The sequence below is a fragment of the Podarcis filfolensis genome (genome assembly GCF_964270895.1).
Source record: "Podarcis filfolensis genome assembly, chromosome: 10".
NCBI lineage: Eukaryota > Metazoa > Chordata > Lepidosauria > Squamata > Lacertidae > Podarcis > Podarcis filfolensis.
In genome coordinates this window covers 73,569,554-73,588,672 of record NC_139612.1, presented here as the reverse complement: position 1 = coordinate 73,588,672, position 19,119 = coordinate 73,569,554, and the positions used below count along the sequence as shown (strand labels likewise).

At 53.9% G+C, this 19,119-nt stretch overlaps 1 protein-coding gene across 2 annotated transcripts in view; it reads right to left on the bottom strand.

The window, feature by feature from the left end:
* The window catches only part of IMPDH1 (inosine monophosphate dehydrogenase 1), a 67,882-nt gene extending 49,245 nt beyond the window's left edge, over positions 1-18,637 (bottom strand). The window contains exon 1 of one of the 2 annotated variants that reach the window (XM_083572887.1): positions 18,248-18,637. In XM_083572887.1, coding sequence (XP_083429013.1) covers positions 18,248-18,480 — 233 coding nt within the window. In that variant the 5' untranslated portion in view covers positions 18,481-18,637. The remainder of the gene's footprint in view (positions 1-18,247) is intronic. The other variant, XM_083572891.1, reaches the window with a different exon arrangement.
* Positions 18,638-19,119: the final 482 nt, after the last annotated feature.

The window sequence follows — 19,119 nt, the reverse complement described above, 5'->3', positions numbered from 1 at the left end:
CAAACCGCCGACCTTCTGATTGGCAAGTCCTAGGCTCTGTGGTTTAACCCACAGTGCCACCCGCGTCCCCTTTTTAACCTATAGCTGGGGTTTATTTTAGGGGGGCAGGCTTTATTGTAGGGGCAGAACCGAGTTACCTGCGATGCAACTGGTCAATTCGTTAAGTACTTTTTTATTTATTTGCTTGATGGGGGGCAACTGCCCTCCTGCATTCCCCTGCCTTCACCCATAGTGCCCAGACCTGGAGTCTTTGTGAAGTCTGACCAGGGCAGAATGGAGGGGTACCAAGTCTTTCCTGGAAGAATTGCATCTGGCTGGACGATTAGGATGGCCGTCCCTGTGCAGACACTGGGTTAAAAACAGCAGCGCATGCCCCTCCCAGCCTGTTTGCTCTGGGTCTCCTGCAATGTTGATTAACAGCTTCCTCCTTCAATGTCTCCCCTCCTTATTGCTGCAGCCATATCAATGGGCAACCTCAGAATTGTACCTCATTTACAGGACAGTTCCTGCTCCAAATGGAGGGCTTTCATTGCGGGGTTTTCTCTCATTTTTGTCCTTAGCAAAAAAATAAAAACATAGCAGGTTTGTAGCCAGCAGACATGAACCTTCTGACAGTGCCTGCCTGTTATCCATAGGCAGGGAGTTCCAAAGGGTAGACACGAAAGGTTTGCGCTCTTACAAATGCGGAGCGGGGTTTTGTGTGGCCCCTGTAACAGGGCCAGTTCTGCAGATGGTCCAGCGGACACTGGTGGGCTAAACTGGTCCCGAGTTGTTAAGGACTTCCTATACCAGGAGTAAGTAACACCTTGGAGTTGGCTCGGTAGCAGCTCTGCAGCCTCTGCAGTGGGCAGCGGGCATCTGAAGACCTGAAGAGGGAAGAAGCTGCCCCCCACAGCTCCTTGGGTGCTGTGCCCCAGGAATGCCAACCAGGCCAGGGGGGCCCCACCCCAAAGTCCGTAGCCGGACAAGCGAAAGAGGACACCTCTGCTGCCCTCCAGTGGCCAGACGGGGAACCTCAGGCCCACTTGCACCAGCCGGTTTCCCCAGTGCAATTGCAATTGACCAGTCACTGGAGAGGGAAATTAATAATAGTAATAATAATAATAATAATAATAATAATAATAATAATAATAATAATTTATTTATACCCCGCCCATCTGGCTGTGTTTCCGCAGCCACTCTGGGCGGCTTCCAATGGAATATTAAAATACAATAGCCTATTAAACATTAAAAGCTTCCCTAAACAGGGCTGCCTTCAGATGTCTGGTTCAGTTTGGTAGTTATTTTTCTCTTTGACATCTGGTGGGAGGGCGTTCCACAGGGCGGGCACCACCACCGAGAAGGCCCTCTGCCTGGTTCCCTGTAACTTGGCTTCTCGCAGGGAGGGAACCGCCAGAAGGCCCTCGGCGCTGGACCTCAGTGTCCGGACTGAATGATGGAGGAGGAGACACTCCTTCAGGTATACAGCGGGAAGGGACCTAAGGATCATCTGGCCTTGGCCAGGGAGGGTGGGGTATAAATTATTATTATTATTATTATTATTATTATTATTATTATTATTATTAGTCCAACGCGCTGCAATGCAGGGATCTTTTGCCCGAAGTGGGGCTCAAACCCATATCCCCAAGATTAAGAGTCGTCTCTGCAGGGCTGCTGTTTCAGAAGGGGATGCTGGAGGCTTTTAAGCAGAGGTTGGGTAGCCATCTGCCAGGAATGCTTCTGTTGTGATCTCGGCATTGCCAGGGGTTGGACTAGATGACCCTCAGAGGTCCCATCCAACTCTACAGTTTTATGGTTGTTTACCGGCCTGACTTGGCTGGCAGCCTGAAATAAGCAGGGCACGGAAAGGTGGAGAAATGCTCTTGGTTTGATTTCCACAGAGCAAGCTGCTGCTGCTGCTGCTGCTACAAGAGCAGGATTGGGGCCAGGGACAGAGCAGAAACATCCCAGAAGCCCCCACAAGTCCCTTGCAGACCACCCACCCCAGTCAGCCTTACTCCTTCCACTGCCTTTGGGATGGGGGAAGAGTTTGCAAAGCTTCGCTGGCCGTTTTTAATGGTTTCCTCATTTATATCCTGCAGCTTTGCTCTGGGAACCTGAAATATACTCAGTACATAACACCCCTCCCCTCTAAGTTCCAGTCCTGCCCGGGAGGTCGCATTCATAGTCCTTGAGGTACGCCGGTGGCCTACGTGTGCGTTGCGGCCTGGGGTGTTCCCTGGTCCGGGGTTCAGGTTCTGGCTCATGTTCCAAGGATGCTGGCTGTGATGGGCCTGTTTGGTCTGGTGCAACCGGTTCGCTCAGTCGTGGTTCTGGTTCCGGTGTCCTTTCGGCCTCGCGGGTCCTCTCTGTATTTACTGATTCTGCCTCTCCTGCTGGCCCCTCCTGCTCTATGGGCTTCACTGCCCCTCTGTTCCCTTGGGACTCCTCTGACCTTTCCTGGTTTTCTCCCGGGAATCGTCGCCGTATCTGGTCGCAGTGGCGGCGCCAGCATTGCCCCCCATCCGTTAGCACCTCGTACGACACGGGACCAGTGACCCTGGTGACTGTGGCGGGTACCCATGCTGGGCCTGCCCCAAAATTCTTTGCGTACACTGGGTCCTGGGCCTCGAAGGTCCGGGGGTTCCTGCCTTCCCCCACCACTACCTCATCCTGAGCTCTATCGGGGTGAAGGCGGTCCAATCTGATTGCAAGGCGCCGACCCATTAGTAGTTCAGCGGGGCTCCGGCCAGTCGTTGAGCTGGGGGTGCTGTGTTGTGCTAGGAGGAATGTGGCAAGGCGGTACTCCCAATCCCCTTGCGTCATGCGGCGAAGGGTGTCCTTGGTGGTCCGCACCATGCGTTCTGCTTGGCCATTGGTGGCAGGGTGGAATGGCGCCGAACGGATGTGGCGGATGGCGTTCTGCGCTGTGAAGGTTTGGAATTCTCCTGACGTAAATGCAGTCCCGTTGTCTGAGACGAGAGTGTCAGGGAGCCCGTGGGTTGCAAACAGCCTGCGTAGTACCCGGATGGCTGCGGACGTAGAAGTGGACGGTACCAGTGCGACTTCCAGCCATTTGGTGTAGGAGTCCACCACTATGAAGAATGTTTTCCCCTGAAAGGGGCCAGCGAAGTCCACATGCAGGCGTGACCATGGTGCTCGGGCGGACTCCCAGGACTGGACTGGGGCCCTTGGGGGATCTGGGCGGGATTCTTGGCAGGCCTGGCAGTGTTTGACCCAGGCCTCTATCTCTCCGTCGATCCCCGGCCACCACACATAACTCCTGGCAAGGGCCTTCATTCTTACTACCCCTGGGTGTGTCTCGTGTAGGGCTGTGAGGACCCTTTTGCGGAGGGGCTGGGGAACAACGACCCTGCTTCCCCATAACAGGCACCCCTTGTGGGCCGACAGTTCATGTTTGCGGGTTGTGTAGCCGGCGAATTCTGGCCCGGGGCTGCTGCTGGGCCATCCCCTCCACACCCAGTCCAGGACCCGGGAGATGACCCTATCTTTCTTGGAATGGTGTGCAACTTCTTGTGCCTGAATGGGGCGGTCGGGAAGCAGCTCCAGGCTCATAACCTCTTGTGCAGGTGCTGGGTCGGGGCCTGTTTCCGGTAGTGGTAGCCTGCTGAGGGCGTCCGCATGGCCCATCGCCTTCCCAGGGCGGTGAATCAGTGCATACTGGTAGCTGGCAAGGAAAATTGACCACCTGAGGACACGAGGAGAGAGCACTTGGGGGGTCTGCTTTTCGGAGGCAAACAAGCCAAGCAAGGGCTTGTGGTCAGTCACCACGGTGAAGGGCCGCCCGTACAAGAAATCATGGAATTTTTTTACTCCCTTCACGATTGCCAGACCCTCCTTGTCGATTTGCGAGTAGTTCCGCTCGGTTGCGTTGAGTGTCTGGGAAAAGTATGCCACCGGTACCTCTCTTCCATCCGGGAGTTGGTGTCCCAGGACAGCGCCAATGCCATAGGGTGAGGCGTCGCATGCTAGCACCACCGGCAGCCTCTCGTCGAAGTGTGCCAAGACCGAGTTTGAGACAAGCAAGTCCTTGACTGCCTGGAATGCGGCCTCCTGGCGCTGGCCCCACACCCAAGGGGCCCGCTTGTCCAGGAGTCTGTGTAGGGGCTCCGCTACCGCCGCCTTGTGGGGAAGGAAGGAATGGTAAAAGTTCAATAGTCCCAAGAAGGCCTGAAGTTCAGTCTTGTTCTTGGGCGCTGGGGCATCACAAATGGCCCGTACCTTGTCCCCAGTCGGGTGGACCCCTTCTGCGTCCACCATAAATCCCAGAAAGTCCACCTGAGGCACTCCTAGTAGACATTTTTCCCGCTTCACCTTGAGACCCGCTGTCTGGAAACGGTGCAGAACGGTGCGGAGGCGGTCCTCAAACTCCTCTGGTGTGGGCCCGGCAATCAACACATCATCGAAGAAGGGGGTGACGCCAGGAATCCCTTTAAGGAGAGAGTCCATTAGATTCTGGAATATGCCTGGTGCCACGCTGACACCGAATTGCAGCCGCTTTACCCTGAACGCTCCTCTGTGCGTCACAATCGTCTGTGCCTCTGCTGTGGCCTCATCTACTGGCAGTTGTTGATATGCTTGGGCCAAGTCCAGCTTGCCAAAAATTTTCGACCCAGCCAGGGTGGCAAGGACATGGCTGACCACTGGCACTGGGTATGCATGGGCCGTGAGGGCCTTGTTTATGGTACATTTGTAGTCTGCGCAGATGCGGACCGAACCATTCGGCTTGACGGGTGTGACGATTGGGGTTTCCCAGGGGGCATTAGGCACCGGCTCCAGCACTCCTTGCTCCACGAGTCGGTCCAATTCCTCGTCTATACGGGGTTTCAGGGCGAACGGGACCCGGCGGGCCTTGAGCCTGACTGGTCGTACTGCGGGGTCAAGCTGTAGAGCAATGGGGGGGCCCGTATACTGTCCCAATTTCCCATCAAAAACCCCCGGAAATTCCTTGCATATGGCGTCCACGTCCACTTGTAAGGTAGTGTGGTTCACCCCGGTGACGGCTAGCCCCAGTGGTCCAAACCATGCCAATCCCAGTAAGCTAATGTAGGGGCCCTTGACCACAAGCAAGTCCAGTTGCCGCGTCCGCCCTCGGTATTGCACCCTGAAGGTCCCCACCCCCATTGTGGGGACCTTACGTTTCTGGAAGTCCCGGAGGGTGAATGGGGCCGGCCTGAGTTTGGGACCCCCAGTAGGACACAGTTTCCTTAAGGTCCTTGCCGAGATTATGGATAGAGTTGAACCCGTGTCAAGCTCCATGCGGCATGGGGCCCCCTCTATCTGTACCTCTACATAAATTTTCTCTACGTTGGGGTGGGGCAACTGGTATACCTGGAAGTCCGTGAGCTCCGTCGAGTTGCCTTGGTGTGTTGGGCCCCGGGACCTGGGGCTCTTGGATTGGTCATCTGATGCCTGGCGTCGGGTGGGCCGAGCTCGACACACCCGGGCGATGTGTCCCAATTTTCTGCACTGCCTGCACTCTGCGTTGCGGAAACGGCAGGTCCTCCTCTCGTGACTGTCTCCACAGCTTGCGCAGTTCCCTGCTTCTCGTCGAGGCAGCTGTGGTATGTGGGCTGCTTGAGTGCGCTGCTGTACTCGGTGCACCTCCTCCCTGTTGGATCCTGAGTCGTCGGTGAGGTCTTCGTGGTGGACCCTCGGTTGGGACGGCTGGCTCGGCCATGCCTCTTGCGTCGACCTCTCGGCAGCTTCCGTTGCCAGGGCCTCCTCCAGAGCGACCTGGAACGTTAGGTCCTTCTTAGCGTAGAGGCGTCGTTGCAGCTTCTCATCCTTCAGGCCACCGACGAGGCGGTCACGAAGCATGTTCTCCAGCTCTGAGAAGTTGCAGAACCGGGCAGCTTGGCGGAGAGAGGTCACAAACCCAGTTATGGTTTCCCCAGGGGCTTGCCGCTTTGTATAGAAGGCATTTCGACGAGCCACCACAGAGGGCTGTGGCGAAAAGTGCCCCTTCAGCTGTTCCATTATTGTTTTGTATGGAACAGTAGCGACGTCTTCGGGTGCAAGGAGAGCCCGGGCGATTTCAAACGTCTCCTCTCCGCAGACGCTGAAGAATATCGCCCTCTTCTTGGCGTCTTCTTCATCGGTGACCCCTTTGGCTTCTAGGAGGAAGGTGAAACGGGAGGCATACGCTTCCCAGTCTCCAGATGCTGGGTTGAACGGCGAGAAGCTGCTGTCGGTTGCCATTCTGAGTTCCTTGTGTCCCGGAGCTGAAGCCTGGATACACGGTGCGAGGCAGCGGTGCGGCAGGTGGCGGTGCTGCGGTGCTGTGTGTGGCAGTCAGCTCAGCGGGATCCCACCTTCGTCGCCAGTGAAATATACTCAGAGTCGCAAAGTGATTTCATGCTCTTTATTCATTCCTCCTCACCACTATGAGCTGAATAAAGAGCATGAAATCACTTTGCGACTCTGAGTATATTTCAGAACCTTACGTTATTGAAGCTCTTGCTGGTGACTCCATTGTGACCCACAGTTTAAGCGTGCAGAGTGGGGGGGGCTGCCCCCCGAATGGTAAATCTTTTCTAATGTTTCCTTTTAATGAGGTTCATCCCAACTTTTAAACTAGAGAATTGTATTCCTGGCTGCCAGTTCCCTCCTCCCAGGGCGCTGCCTTGCTGCTACTGCCCTTATGTTTATTATCGTGCTGTGAGCTGGTTTTAATTCCTTATTCTTAGCTGCCTTGAAACACTCTGTAAAAGACGGGATTGGGTAAATCCTGGAATGAATGATTGAATGGATGGATGGATGGATGGATGAATAAAAGACCCAAGCAAGGGTTGAATTTTTGCTTCTTTTGATTTGGAATTTAAAGTGAAGCTGTGTGTCCATGCCCCCCCCCCCAGCTTGCACCCCAGCAAAAAGGCTACATTGAGAATTTCTCTCGGAGGAGTCCACCATCACCCCGTTGTGTCTCTGTGTGCATCACCAACCTGGACGTGGCTTCTTCAGATAACTGAGCTGTGCCTCTGCATGGGGAGTGATCGGCCGAATGAGCCAGTTTCACCCGCTCCAGGGAAACAGCGGAATCATCTGCGTCAAGCGCAGCCTGGGTGGGACAGGCTGGGGAGGCCAGCCCAGAACGGTGAATCACGCAGAGACAGAGCAGGCAGCCTCCTCTGAGGACCCTGGGATCGCAGGAGCCTTTTGTTGAATCCGTTCTCCTCTGGCAAGATGCTTGCTGGGCAGGGATCTATCTCTGCTCCAGGGGGCAGCACTTTGCCTGCAGAAACGCATCCTTTCCGTTTGCAGAAACGTTGCCTTTGAGTCTTTGGCAGGCAGAACAACAAAGCCGTCTCTCTTGGGACAGCGCAATTTATTGCGGCATCAACTTTCCTGGACTCTCATCTCTCCCCTTCGTTGGATGTATGCTGGGAGTCAGGATCCAGCTTCACCAGAAGACGCGCACTGCGTCTTCTGAATGATGTCTCTGCCTGAGGTTCTTTCCTTTCTCTGTGTAGGGCTGCCCTCACACCTCACTGCAGCCAGAGCAGGATGCTGCAGCCCGATTGCTGACAGCAGCGAGGTCTCGTCAGGCTGTAACACCTGCACTCAGAGATCTGCACTGGCTGCTGATTTGCTACCGGGCCAAGGTTAGTATACAAAGCCCTTGGGTGCAGTTTACCTACTAGATCGCCTCACCCCGCATGTGACCACTTCACCTCTTCAATCTTCAAGAATTATGGGAACCGGATCCCCGTCCTCTTGCCAGGAGGGTCTTGAAAGGTCAAGGAGAGCCAGGGGGAAAGGCAACCAGCCCTGGGTGCAGGCTTGCAGGCGGCAGAATCTGGTTGTGGGCCACTTCCCATTAGGCGCCACTTCCCATTAGGCGCAAATCCCTGGCTGCAATTTTTAGGAAGGAGGAAAGAAGGTGAGCCCACTTGGCCAGGTCACACCCTCTGGCTGGGACATAGGACATAGGAGAAGAGTTTGCTTCTTGATCAGCCCATCCAGTCATCACAGTGGCCAAATACCTCCAGGGATCAAGATAGACTGCCCCTGGCCCTGCAGGTTCCATAAGAACACAAGGAAAACCCTGCCGGATCAGGCCCATCTAGTCCAGCATCCTGTTCCCACAGTGGCAAGCCAGGCACCCATTATGGGAAGCCCAGAAGCAGGATTTGAGCACAAGAGTAACTCACTCACACACACACACCCCTGTCGTTTCCAGCAACTGGCATTCAGAAACATCGCTTCCTCCTGCTGGGGAGGCCCGGCCCAGCCGCGATGGCCAGGATCCAAGGACCAGGTGGCCAACGCCTTATCTATGCCCCCACCCCCAGGCTGCCGTTCCTCCCAAAGTACCAATGAGGTGCCGTTCAGGGTTGACCTGTGCATGGCACAAACCACATGCACAGTTAACCCGTGGAACTCCCTCCCACCGGACGCAGGGACTGCCACCCACTTGGGTGGCTTCAAAGGAGGGTTGTATGAATTCAGGAAGGAGGAGGAGAGAGGCTATCGATGGCTCCTAGACATATTGGCTCGGCTCGGCTTCCACAGTCGGACTGAGCAGTGCTACTGAATGCCAGAGATGGCAGGAGGGGAGAGTCTTGCTCCCGGTGGAGGGCAGGGTCAGGTTCAAGGTGCTGGTTTTAACCTTTAAAGCCCTATACGGCCCAGGACCCTCGTACCTACGGGACTGCGTCTCCTGGTACGTCCCACAGAGGACCTTACGGTCTTCAAATCTTGGAGATCCCAGGCCACAGGGAGGTTAGGCTGGCCTCAAGCAGAGCCAGGGCTTTTTTGGCTGTGGCCCCGATCTGGTGGAACGCTCTGTCCCAAGAGACTGGGGCCCTGCGGGACTTGACATTTTTCCACAGGGCCTGCAAGACAGAGCTGTTCCACCAGGCCTTTGGCCAAGGCACAGTCGGACCCCCTCCTTCGGTAATCCTCACAGAACTCTAGCCCAATGGTTAGCATCGATTTGATTTGAACTGATTTTATAACGAATTGATTTTAGAATGCTGTATTACTTTACTGTTGTTAGCCGCTCTGAGCCCGGCTTCAGCTGGGGAGGGCGGGATAGAAATAAAATTTTATTATTATTCTTGTTGTTGTTGTTAATATTATTATGCTCAAATCTTGCGTACAGGTTTCCCAGGGTGCTGGGCTAGATGAGAGCCCTTTGGTCTGATCAGCTTCTTCAGCCCTTCTCTCACACTGCAGGAGCAGAAAGAGAGTTTCCCTGTTCCGGCTCCCCTGCCAGCCTGCGCCCGCGGCTGAGGCTTGTGTACAGCTGCAGGCAGGCAGCTCCCCAGTGCCCAGAGCAGCCTGGCACAGTTAATTATGCCCCAGGAGAGGCAGGCAGGAAAACAGCCCCATGGCAGCTAGCCTTGTTTTCGTGCTGGAGAAGGAAGCCTCTCTGACGGCAGCAGAGGCGGGTGAGCCTGCCAGCCAGCTAGCCAGCCCCCGTTCCCAGACATGCGCTTGAGAAGAGGCTGCTGGATCACCTAGGGGCCAACCAGATGCCCATGACGGAAAACCCGCAAGCAGGATCCGAGCACAAGAGCCACACTCTCCCCTCTTGTGGTTTCCAACAACTGGCGTTCAGAAGCTCCGATGCCTCTGACCTTAGAGGTCAGAGCAGAGCCATTCTGACCAGGAGCCACTGGCATCCCTCCCCTCCGTGAATGGGCCTAATCCTGTTTTATAGCCATCCCAATTGGGAATCATTGCTGCCTCCTGGGGGAGCCAATCTATGTGCCCATTACCACAAGGCCTTCTCTCTCAGATGCTTCATTGATTTCGTTTGCCAAATACCGTATTTTTCGCTCCATAAGACACACTTTTTTCTTCCTAAAAAGTAAGGGGAAATGTCTGTGCGTCTTATGGAGCGAATGCGTGGTCCATGGAGCCGAATTGCCCAGGGGCGAAAAGCAGGGAAGTGGGTGTTGAAACAAAGCCTCTGATCATTTGCCCATCAGGGAGAGAGATAAGGGAAGCTAGAGATAAAGGAGGCTGCCTGGGAGGGGGGAGGTAAAGACAGTAAACTTGCAAGGAGAGGAGACAGGAAGACTAAAGCAATAAGGAGAAACAAAAAATTTTTTTTCCTTCCAGTAGCACCTTAAAGACCAACTAAGTTAGTTCTTGGTATGAGCTTTCGTGTGCATGCACACTTCTTCAGATACACTGAAACAGAAGTTGCCAGATCCTTCTATATAGTGAGAAGGTGGGGAGGGGTATTACTCAGAAGGGTGGTGGGAATGGGTGATTGGCAGATAGCTGTGATGAGCCTGTTGACGACTCTTAACGACTGCAATAGGTGTTACAGGAAAAAGCAAGGGGTGAGAAGGTGAAAAATGGCTTTGTCATGTATAATGAGATAAGAATCCAATGTCTTTGTTCAGACCAGGTCTCTCCATGGTTTTAAAACCATGGCCACAGCATGAGCCACAAAAATCATGCATCCACTGTTTCTTTTAGAATATTTTTTTTCTTGTTTTCCTCCTCTAAAAAGTAGGTGCGTCTTATGGTCAGGTGCATCTTATAGAGTGAAAAACATGGTATTTCCCAAATGTGTGTGCAATGGACACACTGTTATTTAACACTAGGTGGCGTTTGGGATTATTGCTTTTGACTGACAGCTGACAGGCAGTGAGCGGCATTTGATGGCATTTGACAGTTTCTGAGCTCACCCACCTTCCCCGAAAGCTGGACCAAATCTAGTCCAAACTGTTCAAATTCTGAGACAGGTATCAGATGCAAAATGGAGAAATGTGAAATGTGGGCAAATCTTCAAGGTGCTTCTGTTCTATCTGGAAACCTTTGCACCACAGCTCACAAAATCGCTGAGGGAGCCCCAGGGGTCATCTAGTCCAACCCCTGCAATGCAGGGACCGCAGCTAAGCTCTTGGTGACCTATTACTATGAAGGCAACCTGGCTGGTCATCCCACTAGTTGCCTCCTTTGTCCTGATCTCTGTGGGGCCCCAAGTCCTGACGGGACACCACTTTGGGGGGTAAATTGCTTGGGATCTGAAGGGATTGGAAGCTGTCTGGTCCAAATTGGGAGAACGTGGACAAGACGCTCCCTGATCTCCAAGGATCACCCTATTCTTTTTTTATTACTATTAGCAAAAAACATACAGAAAAAAGCAAACAAACAGAAAAAGGAAAATTGAAAAAGAAAAAGTAATCTTACAATAAATGTTCTTGGACTGATATAGATCTTATATATAGTGAAATTGTTTAGAAATCTAATATTTATATACTAATGTAGTTATACAATAAGGTAAAGGTAAAGGGACCCCTGACCATTAGGTCCAGTCGTGACTGACTCTGGGGTTGCGGCGCTAATATTGCTTTATTGGCCGAGGGAGCTGGCGTACAGCTTCCGGGTCATGTGGCCAGCAGGGCTAAGCCACTTCTGGCGAACCAGAGCAGTGCACGGAAATGCCGTTTACCTTCCCGCCAGAGCAGTACCTATTTATCTACTTGCACTTTGACATGCTTTCGAAGTGCTAGGTTGGCAGGAGCAGGGACCGAGCAACGGGAGCTCACCCCGTAGCGGGGATTCGAACCGCCGACCTTCTGATCGGCAAGTCCTAGGCTCAGTGGTTTAACCCACAGCGCCACCCGCGTCCCATTCTTTTTTTATTACTATTAGCAAAATAACATACAGGAAAAAACAAACAGAAAAAGCATATGTAAAAAGGAAAATGGAAAAAGAAAAGAAAAAGCAATCTTACAATAAATGTTCTTTGACTGATATAGATCTTATCCTATATATAGTGAAATTACAATGGTACCTCGGGTTACAGACGCTTCAGGTTACATACGCTTCAGGTTACAGACCCCGCTAACCCAGAAATATTACCTTGGGTTAAGAACTTTGCTTCAGGTTGAGAACAGGAATCGTGCTCCGGCGGCACGGCAGGAGGCCCCATGAGCTAAAGTGGTGCTTCAGGTTAAGAACGGACCTCCAGAACGAATTAAGTTCTTAACCCGAGGTACCACTGTATTTAGAAATCTAAGATTTATATACTAATGTAGTTATACAATACATTACAATACAGTATCTTAAAAAGAGAGACATTTGTTCACAAGATCGAGGGACTGAATCGGACGTTGCCGTATCCTTCTGGAGCAAGACCAAAAGCCTTGACTCTCGTGTCCTGGAATAACTGGGATTGGTGATCACTTTCCCAAGTCAGCCCAAGACAGGCAGTCTATGGGCAGGAAACGGAAGCCCTCCAAGCAGCCCAGAGGTCTGGGGGCATGGGAAGAGTGAGGCACCCCACCTTTGCCCAGGGGGAGCAGCAGCTGAGGCCGCCCCGGATATGCTTCTCCCCTGCTGTCTCTGCTCAGCCCATCGCAGCCAGGCCACAATTAGCAGCATTTGCTGCCTCGGAGATTAAGGTCTCCAACGTCACTCCTCTATCCTGCGGCAGAAATAGCCAGGAGCAGCTTTGCGGGGCAAGGGTGCGCCAGAAAAAGGTAGGCAGCGTTTCCGGAGGGGTCCGCAGAAGCCAATGCCCTGCCCTGGTTCTCTTAATGTGTGTGGAAAGCAGAGCCAGAAGAAGCATGAGTTTGTGCGCATTGGCAAGTCCATGTGCACCTCACAGTCTTCCGCTGGGCAGTAGATATTCTCTTTCTGCCTCCCCACTTAACGCAGCTATAGGCTCCTGTTGATCTACTCAGAAACAGGCCTTGTTAGCGTTCCAGCGTCTGACATCGAGGAACTGGACCTCACCGATTTGCGCGGCTCCAAATAAATTCCGAGCTTTTTACAAAGTTACTGAAGTGCGCTGTGCATTCAGCACCTTAAGCGCCCCAAAAAGGGACAAGGAAATTCTTGCTTAGAATGCTTTTGGGGCTGGGCATGTCGCCAGACCTCATGGAGAATAGATAACATAATCCTTGCAGGCGCTGGTGGACTCCATCCCCTGGCCGCCCTCCTAGTTTTCCATTGTCAAAGGCGGGAGGGTCTGCTGGAGAGGCCACGCACTGCCTTTCCCTCCAAAAAACCCCCAATTCAGTCCTGCAAAGAACTCGAGGAAGAGCTGTTTGCCACTGGCTGCTATCTGAGGATCGCTGTGTATACTGGAGGCTATCTCAGGATTGAACCACCCTGTGATCTTTAGATGATAATAATAATAATAATAATAATAATAATAATAATAATAATAATAATAAAATAATAATAATAATAAAATAATAATAATAATAATAATAATAATAATAATAATAATAATAATAGGTATGCAGAAGGTCGCAGGTTCAGTTCTCCATGGCAGGGCTAGGAGCAGACCCCCCCCCCTGCCTGAAGCCCTGGAGCGCTTGCTGTGTTCCTACACTGGGGCCCAATCCACTTGTCTGCCCTCGATGGGTCAAGCCCAAGGCCAGCCCAGCTGAGCTGCTTTCCTCCTCAGCTACCTTTCGACAGACAATAGCTGAGGACCTCGGAGCGCTGTAGACGGCCGGAGTCGATTCTCCTGCTCCCATCCTGCTGTTCTCTGTGCTTTGTGGGGCTCAGGAACCCCGCAAAGCAGGTTTGGCCAGGCAGGGCAGCTGGAAGAGAGGCCCCCCTCTTTCAAGGGGGGAGAGGGTCTCTGTGTGGCTCCTTGCCATGATGCCCACACAGTGGCGTAGCGTGGGTTGTCAGCACCCGGGGCAAGGCAAGTAATTTGCGCCCCCTAACCCGTGAATTTGCGCCCCCTAACCCTAACCCCCAGATGTTGCACCCGGTGCGGCTGGCCCCCCCTGCACCCCCCACGCTACGCCACTGTGCCCACACTCTGCCTCCACAGTGAAGAGGCAGCAATGATCCCGAATAACAGGAAATGGCAGAATAGTGCTTTTCTGCTCAGGTTCCGATTGCAGGTTTCCCAGTAGAGACATCTGGCTGGCTACTGCCAGGCTCTTCTCATAGCCCTACGCTCTGCAGCAGTGGCAGTATGGGGACAGGCTGGGTCTCACACATCCCTTTCGGGTTCTCCTGAGCTCTGGAAAGCCCCTGGGCACCCATCATTCAGGCAGCTCAGCTGGACTTGACCCAAGGGGGCTTCCTGTCTTCCACGAGTTTCAGGTGTAGGTTTTCAGCCCCTCTGATTCGGCACACAAGTGCCGCCAGCAAAACCCATCCAGACCCAGGTGGAATGGACGTGGGCCAACGCCGGCCCCCTCCCCACCCCCGGCAGATGCTGCGCAGATCAGATGAGCACCTGCCAAATTCATATTAAGCCTTTAAAAGTCATTACGTAAGAGCTCAGACACTTTAGGCCAAAGGCAGATAACTAGCCCCCGAGCAGCCGTCCGAAAAGAGCTCCCACCCCGGGGTCACCCAGGGTCTCTGCTGAGCAGATGGAGACTCAAGCGCCACTTGCGGGAAAATTAAATCATAATCGTCACCCACCCAGCTTAGGCAGCCTTCAGATTCGCCATGGAGCCTCAGCTCTGGAGCAGCAGCCCCCAGCCCCGTTGGGGTCATTCCCAGTTCCTGGCTGAGGAGCTTGGGCCCCCACCCTCCTATAGGGATCCTCACCCCTAGAAAGGGGCTCAGATTCCTCCTGCAGCCCAGGCCTCTACACCTTCTCCCTTTGGTGCCACCACACTATCTATGCCAGCGCTCTCTTAAGCCACGGCCTAGGACCCTCGTACCTACGGGACCTCCTCTCCCGGTATGCCCCACGGAGGACCTTAAGGCCCATAAATAGCAACACCCTAGAGGTCCCTAAGGAAGTCAGATTAGCCTCAGCCAGAGCCAGGGCCTTTTCAGTGATGGCTCCGGCCTGGTGGAACACTCTGCCTCATGAGACCAGGGCCCTGCAGGATCTGATTTCTTTCCTCAGGGCCTGTAAGACAGAGTTGTTCTGCCTGGCCTTTGGCTTGGAATCAATTTGATTCCCTCCCCCTCTTTCTTTTTCCTTTCTCCTCCTGTGATGAGGCTGCATTTTAATGTTTTAATGTCGTATTTTAATCTTGTTTTTACGTTATATTGTTTTTATTATTGCTTGTTAGCCGTGCTGAGCCCAGCCTTGGCTGGGGAGGGCGGGGAATAAATAAATTTTATTATTATTATTATTATTATTATTATTATTATTATTATTATTATTATTTGCTTCTGGTGAACCACTTGGCCTTTCAGTAAATGGGTTGGATCAGTGATTTGCTCTTTGGCATCATCACAACTGGGGACCAGTTTACCTGTGAGGTCACCTTACCCCTCAAACGCCCTCTTGACCTCTTCTGGTCAAGGCCTCTCTCCTGTCAGCAACCTGTTTCTTTCTTGTTTGAATCCTATTATAGTTTAATTGCATCTACAGTGGTACCTCGGTTTAAGAACAGGCCTGTTTATGAACGATTCAGTTTACGAACTCCACAAAACCAGATGTAGTGTCCCGGTCTGAGAACTTTACCTCAGTCTACAAACGGAATCTAAACAGTGAAAGGGCACCAACTGTGAGAGGTCTCATTAGGCAAAGTGCACCTCGGTTTAAGAACGGTTTTGGTTTAAGAATGGACTTCCAGAACGGATTGAGTTCTTAAACCGAGATACCACTGTATTTCAAATTATGATTTTAGCCTTCCCCATTTGATCTGTGTTGTTTTGATTTGTGCAGGCTGCCTTCGCTCCTGGTCTGGGGAAAACACAGGATATTGATAAACATTATTTTTATAACTATTGCCCAGATGTGCTCACAGGGACCAACACACACTCCACGCCACATGCAGAGCTTTCCCTTCCATGATGATTCCCATTTCAGCCAGGGACACACACACACACCCCATGTAGCTGCTGCGGGCAGCTCACCTTCCATTGGGAATAACAGCAGTTTGAAAGCACATCAAAAGTGCACGTAGATAAATAGGTACTTCTCTAGTGGGAAGGTAAACGGCATTTCCATGCGCTGCTCTGGTTCGCCAGAAGCGGCTTAGTCATTCTGGCCACATGACCCAGAAGCTGTACGCCGGCTCCCTCGGCCAGTCAAGCGAGATGAGCGCCGCAACCCCAGAGTCGGCCACGACTGGACCTAATGGTCAGGGGTCCCTTTACCTTTACCTCGCAGGGCTAGCTCTGAGTGCTTGCGCACAAGAAGGGTTCTGCTGGGTCAGGCCACAGGTCAGCGGCTTACCAGGTCATTTCAATGAGGCTTTTGCACAGTGAAGACTTCCCCCTGCAGTTGCGTCCCAGGTGATCAGGGGACGAGAAATGGGGCAGCCTTCAAAGACCGGCATGTCTGGAGCCTACAGGGCTGGGTGTGCAAGTGAGAAGCAGGGACCGGGGGCCGTCACAAGGAAACTGGGCAGGGGCCCTGGAGGTCAGTGGTCCCTTTCCTTTGCACTGAGACGGACCTGGGTTCAAGCCCTAATAGTGCTGCTGTCTCCAGGCAGGGCTGGTAATGGCCCCTGCCTGAAATTCTAGACAGCTGCTGTCGACAGCAAGTGGAGAAGAGCCCTTCTCAACTTTGGGTCACCAGATGTTCTGGCACCACTGACCACAGGCCATGCTGGGGTGATGGGAGTTGTAGTCCCGCAACATCTAGGGACCATGAGAGGCTGATGCCGAAAATACTGACCTAGGTGGGATGAGCTCTGCCTCTGTGCAAGGCAGGGAGGTGTCTCAGGATCCTGCCCAGGGTTCTAGGTGCCCCCAGGTCACTTCTTGACTTGGCTGGGCAGTGGAGGGGGGCGTGTTGCAAAGGTCTTCAAGGCCTCCTGGAGGTCTTGGGGCATCCAGGAGGATTCCAGGAACATTTTGGGAGCCAGTGGCAGATTCCAGGTCTGCAGCAGCATCTACTCTGTTTCTTTTGGAACCAAAGACACTGAAAGCTCTCTAAGCCCAGAGATTTGTTTTGAGGGTCAGGACCGAAGGGAACTCCCACTTGGGGTTGGGCCTGGAGAAGGGAAGGTGTAGAGGTGAGACCGCAGGATGGAGCAAGCTTGTTTTCTTCTGCTCCAGAGGGAAGGATCTGAACCAGTGGATTCAAAGGACAGGAAATGTGATTCCGACTCAACATACGGAACAGACTTTCCAGTGCTAAGAGCTGTTTGGCAGTGGAGCGGTCTCCCTCCGGAGGCTGTGGGCTCTCCTTCCTTGGAGGTTTTTAAGCAGAGGTGGAGACTCTTAAGAGTCCCATGGACTGCAAGAAGATCAAACCTCTCCATTCTGAAGGAAATCAGCCCTGAGTGCTCACTGGAAGGACAGATCGTGAAGCTGAGGCTCCAATACTTTGGCCACCTCATGAGAAGAGAAGACTCCCTGGAAAAGACCCTGATGTTGGGAAAGATGGAGGGCACAAGGAGAAGGGGACGACAGAGGACGAGATGGTTGGATAGTGTCTTCGAAGCTACAAACATGAGTCTGACCAAACTGCGGGAGGCAGTGGAAGACAGGAGTGCCTGGCGTGCTCTGGTCCAGGGGGTCACGAAGAGTCGGACACGACTAAACGACTAAACAACAAATGGGTGGCCATCTGGCATGGATGATCTAGTTGAGACTCCTCCATTGCAGGGGGTTGGACTAGATGACCTAAGGGGGTCCCTTTCAACACACACCACCAAACTTTATTCATTTCAGTTGGTTAACGTAGGGAGGCAAAAGAGTCAGCTTGTTGCTACTATTGTTATTGTTATTAATTCAGTTCCTTACATTCCCCTTCCCCAGGATGTCCCAGGGTGGCTAAACTCAAAAATTACAATATTAACGCCAATTAAAACCAATGTACAACCACTAAAAATATACCCCCTGTGGCACAGTCAAATGGTTTTGAGCCACTGGAAGTCAGAAACCCTTGCTGATCTACTTTGGGTCACCCAGAGGTCCACCAGTCGATTCCCGCCTAACCTCTGCCACTCAAGGGCTGTGGGGTCAGTCAGGAACCTCCGAGAAGCAGAGAAGCCCCAAGCTGGGAGTATCTCTCCTGGCACGGCAAGCGCAGCGACGGGGGGGGGGCGGGTGGGTGGTGCTCTCCAAGGGCAACCCGGAGCCAGTCGCCCCCACTCGCCAGTCGAGCCCACCTCGCGGGGTAAAACCGGGATGAGCGCGCGTATGGACGCGCACCTGACGTCCAGGTGCAGAATAAGCAGGTGCGCAGCCCGTCTGAGTTGCGCCTGCGAAGATAAAACAATCCTTTTGCCAAGAACCGAAGTTCAGAAGCACCGCGATTGGTTCCGGAGTTAGTCAACCCGAGTTAGTGGGGAGCGACCCTTTGGAAACCAGGCGTGGGGAAGGAGAGACTAGTTCTCACCCCGACCCCCCCCCTCGGGGCTTCCCCGAATCCGGCGTCGCTCACCTCTCCGGCTCGTAACCGGCCTGCAGGAGACGAGCGTTGTACCTCTGCGCCGCCGTCTCGTGTCCCGCGTAGATGGGGGCGCAGCCGTTGGCCGGCCCGCCGGGGCGCCGCGTCCTCTGGCCGGGGGCCGCGGGCTCGCGCAGCGGCCCCACGATGCGGCTGTAGTCGTAGTGGGGCGCCCCCGACGCCTCTTCGCCCGCCTCGACGCCGCACAGCGCCGCCTGCCCGTCCATGGCGAGCAGCCTCGACGGGGCGCACGGCGCGCTGCGGCGCCCCGGACACTGTCCGAGCCGCTTCCCCGGAGCGGATGGCCCTCGACGGCGCGCTTGCGGGCGGCTCTCCCCGGCAAGGCGCACCCGGCTCCTGCGCGCCCGTCCTCTGCCGCCGCCGCTGCCCTGCCCGCACTGCCTCCACCCCCGCCGGGCAGAAGCGGCCGAGGCTCCGTGCCAGCAGCCGTGCCCGGAGACGCGCGCGCCGAGGAGCGGAGGACGCCCTCCCGTGGACACAGGCGCTCTCCGGGGGGCCTCGAGGGACGCCCCTGGGGAGCCCTTCCGAGGCAGGGCACCCTGGAGACCCCGCCTCGCCCCGCTCAGCCAGGTCCCTCCTCTCCTGTTCCTCTGGCAAAGCGGAGGTGCCTCTGCACATGGGCAGAGGGCGATTTCTGTCCCGGCGAGTTTAGGGTCAGCCAGTGGGCAGGGAAGGTTTTTAAGCAGATCTTTAGCTGAGATTCCTGCATTGCGGGGGGGGGGGGTTTGGACTAGATGACCCCCGGAGGTGCCCTTCCAACTCTACCATTCTATGCCCACTTTTCTCTTTAGAAATTGGGTGGTGGTCTGGACAGGCAGAGCAGCTGGTTTCCTTGGCTGGGGACC